General features: G+C 33.6%; 1 protein-coding gene across 1 annotated transcript in view; it reads left to right on the top strand.

Moving 5' to 3' along the window:
- Nucleotides 1-1,760: 1,760 nt before the first annotated feature.
- Nucleotides 1,761-7,496, top strand: part of LOC106461309 (myelin regulatory factor-like) — a 30,740-nt gene continuing 25,004 nt past the window's right edge. Inside the window, exons 1-3 of the mRNA XM_022388179.1 lie at nucleotides 1,761-1,899; nucleotides 3,486-3,645; nucleotides 4,554-4,749. Of these exons, the coding sequence (XP_022243887.1) occupies nucleotides 3,488-3,645; nucleotides 4,554-4,749 (354 nt within the window). The 5' untranslated portion in view covers nucleotides 1,761-1,899; nucleotides 3,486-3,487. The remainder of the gene's footprint in view (nucleotides 1,900-3,485; nucleotides 3,646-4,553; nucleotides 4,750-7,496) is intronic.

Raw genomic sequence — 7,496 nt, forward strand, 5'->3', positions numbered from 1 at the left:
TTTATCTTTTCAGTAACTTGACATTAATACCTTTAATGTAGAAACCCCAAATTTGATGAATATTCTGATAAACTTTGACATTTAGCCCGATAAAACATTAAATGCAACACTATCAGCTTAATTTTAGTAGTTCACTCTTTCCTCAAATTTCTGCATAACAGTTATTGTAGTTTTTTTTTTAGAAGCTTAAAACTGTAAGATAACCGGAGATCAGGAAAAGAAGTTCGTTATGAACTGCAAAATTGGGTTAGAAGTTAAAAGTTCTAGAAGTATCCTAAATGATGATGTTATTCATAAATTGGGAGACGGGAGAAAAGTTGAGTGAAAATAGTATTTGTTCACACAAATAATATGTTGGAAAAGGTTTAAAAGGCCCGAGAACAGATAAGATATTACTAAATTAATTATACTAAGTATTATTTTATTACAAATTACAGTTTTTACAGTAAGTAAGATTTGTTTTCAGAACAGGTACGCTGGTGCGAAAATTCTCTGGTACACGAGTTTTGTATTTGTACTTAATCAGTAAGTAAACTCAAAACGAAACTGTTAATCATAGTAAAGTTCTTTTATCCATTTTATTGTACTGTTGAAGATTCTATTGTTATTATTTTAATAACAGATCATGGAGAGGATTAATGACACCTTATATTAATCATTTTTTAAATAATAATACAGTGGTGTGTCATCGCATGTGTGAGCTGTGTTGCCACGGGCGACATGGCGAGTTTCCAACCATTCGACAATGCGAGACTATTACAAATACATTTGTGGCTGGAGAAAACTATCACATTGATTTCAGTATAATGAGACAACTAAATAATGCACAGCCCAATGTTATAATGCTTCAAATAAGGGGAGCGTTCGTGTTTCCTAAGGAAGCCTCGCAAAGCAGACGTTTAGGACAGAAACGAACTCTGAAACCATACTCCTAAACCAATCCAGAGCAAAGCTCTTGAACGCAAGGATAAAGCTATGTTTGCGAAAGAGAAGCCTTCTACCTCAAACCATTGCATTAAAACTGGGAATGCCTTCTGGTACCCTTAACAAGATAATAAACAAAAATTTCGGAATGATAAAGGTAAAAAATTCACAGTTTTTCAGCCCATTTCAAAATAAATAACCGTCTTCACGAGAAATATGGTAGAATAAATTGAGATAACAACAATCCTGTTTGAGCACATGGCTTGTCAATTCCCCTAATACGTCTACATTGGATGGACTTTTGCATGTTCGATATGCTAAAACGTGGGCCTTGACACCAACGTCCACGTTCTGTTTATCGAGATGTGTGATCTACAAAACTGTCCTCACTTCCTGTGTAAAAACTTCTAACAATGAAAATTACGGTGTTGGGTGACATGGAATAATATTCTTATAAAGTTTGATTAACCCTCAATATTCTTCATTTTGTACAAAAAAGTTTCAGTTTTCTTATTGGAGCATAACGATCATCAGGTGACAGACAATGAAGTATTTATAAAGTCTATCAAATCAGTTTCAACACTTCATTCCATATCATCAAGTGAACTATTCATTAGATGAAATAATATCTCTAGAAAACTTATTCTGGACCAGAACAAGCCTAATAGAGAAAGGTTGTTCTGGCCCAGAACAAGCCTAAATCCGGGCTGATTGGTATAACTGTTCATCAGCAAAGTATATAATATTAATATCTCAACATTATCAATATTAATTTGACATTTCTAATTGGAGCTAAAAATATTATCTTATGTTTATTATTTTTTCTATATATTTACAGTGAGGATATATTACAAGAAAGTATAACTAATCATGATGATGGAAATCTAAGAAAGAAGAGAAAGTTGCCAGAATCAACTAAGACTTCTCTCAACAGTAATTTACTCAACGGTTTTGTATCAATTAAACAGGAGCCTAGTGAGTTTAATGCAGCTTTGATATTAACATACTGTTCGAAATGCTATTTTTAAGTTAGACATGATAACAAACCATGGTTATTCCGCTTATTACCATTCCTTTTTTAATTGTTTTATTCTCTGTAATTAACACTTCTTGATAATATTAAAAGTTTAGGAGAACCAGGTGTAGTTTGCACAAAAATTTTATATCGGTAAGTCTAGACCCAAAAGTCTCGGTAAGACGGCCCCCACACACAACCCATCTTTCAAGCATAATAAAAGTTGAACTGCGCCATCTGGTCGCTGGTTTGATATTTACCAAGCCGCTTATTTAAATGGCATATTTTCAGGAGATAATAGCTTACAATTACATATTTTTCTTCATATTTTACTTGTTATGTCATATTAACGGGTGAAATAATCCAGTAATTTCATACTGTTCACGTTTTACGGCATGGTGCAACCTGACCTTCACGTAGAGAGTAGCTGAGGTGGCAACGTATTTCAGACATTTTTTCTGCTCTACATAAAGCTAGTGTTTGACATTCCTCACGAGCAAGAAATACCAGTGATGCTAGGACAATGACCGAGTGTACAAGAACAGAAAAAGTTATTCCTTGCATCTGTTGATAACGATGTTAAAATTGAATTATCATGTTGTCTTTTGACAGACACTTTTCGTTGTTGTGGTGGATTGCTGAGAAAGTAAAGTGCCTGTGAAAATTCGGGAGATGTAATAAATAGTGGAAAGAATCAGTGAAAGTCCTGGTTTAAAACGAAGAAAACGTATTTCAATCGATAATTAGTATATTTATTAAACACTTAAACCCAAACTAGGAATAATGTTGCACACTTTGTGCATATAAATGCGAGCATATTATAAGTTTATATATGCAAAGGCCCCATACAGCAATCTATTGAACAGCTGCAATAAGCTGCTTTCTGTCAACTCTGCCGCTTGGAGCGCTGTAATTATTTTGTTTACACATTTCGAGCTAAGTGAACCGTCTTAGCAAAATAAGGCCTTTAATTTGACTACTACATCGAAAATGAGGAAATAAATTTAAAAACCTAGAACAATATTATTAAGATAATCTAAGCAAATTAGAAAACATTGAAAATTATATATTTTAAATTTTCATGTTTTTTGTGATAAATATTGTAAAAAATATCAATTTACATCAAGAATAAAAATTGCTTAATTTTTTATTCTTATATTAAGTTCTTGAAACTTTAAAATGAAACACATCTCTTTTTGCAATTTCCAGTACTACAAGAACTCCATCTTTAGGCATTGGAGAATTTAGATTCAGTGATGTATGGGATATGTGAAAACTAAGGACTCGAACACAATTTTTGTTATTGCGTTAGTCATAAGGCTTCAGATGTAGTTATAAGTGTTTATTTTTGATAATCTAACGAGTTTGATAGGCAACTTTTTTTCAGATATGAAACAGAATGAAAAAGGCAAATTGTTGATTCCCGACTTCCGGGACAATACGTAGATAATACTGCGTAATGTATTGTATTTCGAATGCATTCATTATTTATAGAAGTTGAAAAATCGCATTTCATTACAAACTGGCTTTTTTCCTAATCCTGCAGCAATGAATGTTCTTCTTCAACCTGAGAATGAGTATTCCATTGATTTTAATAAGACTGAGACAGGCGGGATGTTGTTGGACACAGATTACCAGTGTATACGATTTCAACCTTTCCAACAAGCTACATGGCATGTCATCTGTGATGCTTCTCTAAAAGAACTGTAAGTCACTCATCATATAGGGTAGTCATCTGTGATGCTTGGTTTAAAGAACTGTAAGTCACTCATCATATAAAGTAATCATCTGTGATGCTTGGTTTAAAGAACTGTAAATCACTCATCATATAGGGTAGTCATCTGTGATGCTTCTCTAAAAGAGCTGTAAGTCACTTATCATATAGGGCAGGCATCTGTAGTGTTAACTTCTGCATAAAAATCCATTAGGTTATTGTGATACTTGGTATAATAACTTGTATTCTAACGCATCAATTAAGTTATTGTACTGGTAATTCTCTCAAATTTTGATCTTAATTGTCGTTAGTTATTAGTACTTTTATATTTTTTTTTTATTAATCCACAGACTTGGTTAATAATGTACAATTTTGCATATTGGGAATAAACATTTATTACATGTTTTAAAAGTGAGGTATTTTTGTAATGTTATTTAAACTAATATATACCTAAAATTACAGATATATTATCAATATCTTGGTTTTATATAAGTACTAAAGATTATCCAAAACATTGTTGAAAGTAGCTACATTAAAACTAAAATATTTTGAGGAGATTAAATTTCTAAACATGAATTACATTTTTACAGTATTTATATTTTGTCTTTATGACAAAACTACTACTCTATGTACTGGCGTTCTTAATTCTGACCAGAGGGAAGACAGCCAGTCAGACACACTCTACCACCCACCATCTATGGTAAAGATTTGACTGTTACTCTTATAATGCACCCACAGCTTAAATTGGGGATGGGGGATATTTTTGTGGTATCACATGAATTCAAACCTGGTTCACCATCTCGAAAATCCAGAGTTCAAACATAGGGCCAAAACACATTCTTTTTTTTTTTACAGACTGCTTAATGCTGTTTTTTTTCTTCTTCTTCTTCTTTTATTTAGACCACCTTTCAACTGCAGAGTTGATGCCGACAAAGGGTTTAATTACAGTAACACAGATGACTGTTTCGTTTGTCAGAAGAAAAATCATTTTCAAGTTACAGTTCAAGTCCAACCAACTGGAGATCTTCAGTTTGTTAAAACCCCAGATGGCCTCAGAAAGATAGACAATTTTTGCGTACACTTCTACGGAGTAAAGGTAAAACAGTATATAGCCGCAGAAACCTTGAAATACCTTTTTAATTAAATATATAAATTTGCAATGCTTTAAAATAACATATCGTGCTTAAAATGCTTGATTAATTAACCTTTGTTTTTTACACCTGTTTCTATCAAATATCGAAAGGTTTTGTCGTTGTTGTTGTTTCAGCGTAAAGATGCACTATAGATTATATGTACTCTGTCCAGTGCAGAGTCTCGAACCCGTGATTTTAACGTTATGGAGCTTTTGACGAGCTTCAAAACGGTGAAGGAGCACTCGCGAGAACAAAATATGGTTTGTAGAATTAGAATCGAGGATAAAGAACGCTCGAGTTTGGATACACTCCTCTGAGCTCCTCCTTTACCATATTGGGTACATCTAATGAATTCTTTTCAATTTAAGAAGCTAGACGACTTTGAAACTTATCGAGTAAACGGCTTGTATTCATAAACCAGAAGTTCACAGTTGATTTCCCCATATATTATGCAGCCATGGCTTGCAGCACAGGGACTTATTCTGGATTTGGAAACATTAAATAACCATTAAAAATCAAAAACAGCAATATATTTTGAGAAAATCAAATTCTGAGAGCATTTAGCATCAAATCCAATACTTCATAAAATAAAATGACTCAGTAACAAGTATTTGCCAGTTAATATGACTTGAATTTTAAAGTGTGGATCCAACGTACAGAAAACATTTCTAGTGCCAGGTTTTGCGTAAATTACATCTGTTTTTTTTCAGCTGTTTCAAACTTTTTGGTCAAACGTTTCCTCTTTTATCTTGCTTTAAAGTTCTGAAATTAACACTTGAACCTGAGATCTTGCTATTTCGACGTTCGTATCCTCACCTTGCAGATATACCCATCAAGAGAGGCTCTGAAGAAGGCAAAAAAAATGTATGGTCAGTCAATACTGAATACTTTAAAAAATGAAAAACAACTAACATAATCTCACTCAGGCACTCTTTCAAAATCTGCCGTGTACCCTTTGCATTTATAATCCCAGTCAACATTACAGAAGGAGAATTATCATTTAGCAAGTTGAAGATGAGTAAAGATAGACTGACAGTACTGAAAAAAAAAGTTAATTTTAAGTCCCACAGCTCCTACTGTGGACTTGGACATTAATCACAATTAATTAATTTCGTTTAACTTAATGCATGGGTTATTGACTTCACATAGGGAACGTAACTGACAAAAAACAACATACAGATGAATTTAAAGTTTGAAACAAAGTTTGTGTACATCTAGAGATGGTTGAATATGTTATGTTAACACGATTTTGGAGCCTCACCACATCGTATAGTCCATGTCGCCACGTCCAGCCATGCTCTACCTGATGACCATGAATCTTGACAATAGCTTTGCAACGTAGTTTCTACTGCAAAAGATTCCGGCGTAAGGTTGTCATGTTCAAAGCGCACCACTCATCCCTACATGGGTTCCATGATCTATCTAGTGTACGAAGATGAAGATTTTCCAGCACCTGTTTCAACAATGAATTGGACAAAAATCCATAGGCGTTGCGTCCGGAAACTTTATATGAACGTATTCTTACTGAACAAATCACAAAAACGTTGAAGTCTTCAATGTTTCGAAAACGAGTCAACCAATGTTTTAGGAATTTTCTTTAAAAGTTTAGATTTTTTTTAGTATCTGTAGATTAGATTTCTTTGTGCAATCATTATCAACGCATTTCTGAAAATTAAGTCTTAATTCTTATATTTTGTTTAACCTTATAAGCACTTCTTAATATAGTATTTTTGTCTGCAATACCCTTATTACTTACTGTTGTTTTTAATTCCAATGTGATGGTGTTGTTGTTTTGTTTTCATCTAAAAAACGATCCGAAGGATTTAATATTCTGACGTTGAATAGCAGTCACAAGCACAGCACCAGCAAGACTCTTTTCTTGTTACTAAATTGGCTACAGGCAACAATATGAATGCTTATAGGTAATGACATTTGAGGATAAAGTCCTGGACTTCATAATCAGTAAAACAAGTGTCGATTATGACTATATGTACTTCTACATAACCTTGAAATATAAGCACATATCCAATTACAATTTAATTTAAAAACAGTACTGGTAGACTACATCGTCATAAACACGTAGCAAGACTGTGTGTAGTTGTAAATAAATATTGTAATATGTCATGCTTTGGTGAGGTTGGGCTCAAGACCGGAAAGGGTGGCGGGGGCAGAATAACAAATGGGTGCAATTGCCCTGGCATCTCTGATCGAAGGAACCCCTCCACAGACTAAGAGACAAAAAAAATACCATTGTCATTACTGTATATATATATATATACTAGCCGAGTTACACGGCGCTACACGGTGAAAATTTAGATTTGAAATGTATAAATCAGTATTTTTTTCAGCAAATTATTCAGTAAGCAAACAAAAGCTGTGATGTGAGAAATAAAAAAGCATTTAATCAAACAAAGCTTTATTTGAAATTAGAGCGTGTTTGAGCGTGACTTGTTCTTTGAGCCTGAAGTCGTACATCATGTTGCTCCTCTGTTTCTTGATCTCTGTAAGTTATTCGTCTTAATTTTTGTGCTTGAAGTCTGGTTTGACGTTGTTCAGAAGTTTCTTGTTATCGATATCCAGCTTGCCTTGATGATTCTGACTGGACTCTGGCTTTGTGCTGTTCAACAGTTTCTTGCTGTCTTTGAGTAGCTTTTGAGCTCGAAGTCTAACTTTACGTTGTTCCAAAGTCTCTTCCTGTATTTGAGCAGCC

Source organism: Limulus polyphemus, unplaced genomic scaffold (genome assembly GCF_000517525.1).
Source record: "Limulus polyphemus unplaced genomic scaffold, Limulus_polyphemus-2.1.2 Scaffold931, whole genome shotgun sequence".
In the NCBI taxonomy this organism is placed as follows: domain Eukaryota; kingdom Metazoa; phylum Arthropoda; class Merostomata; order Xiphosura; family Limulidae; genus Limulus; species Limulus polyphemus.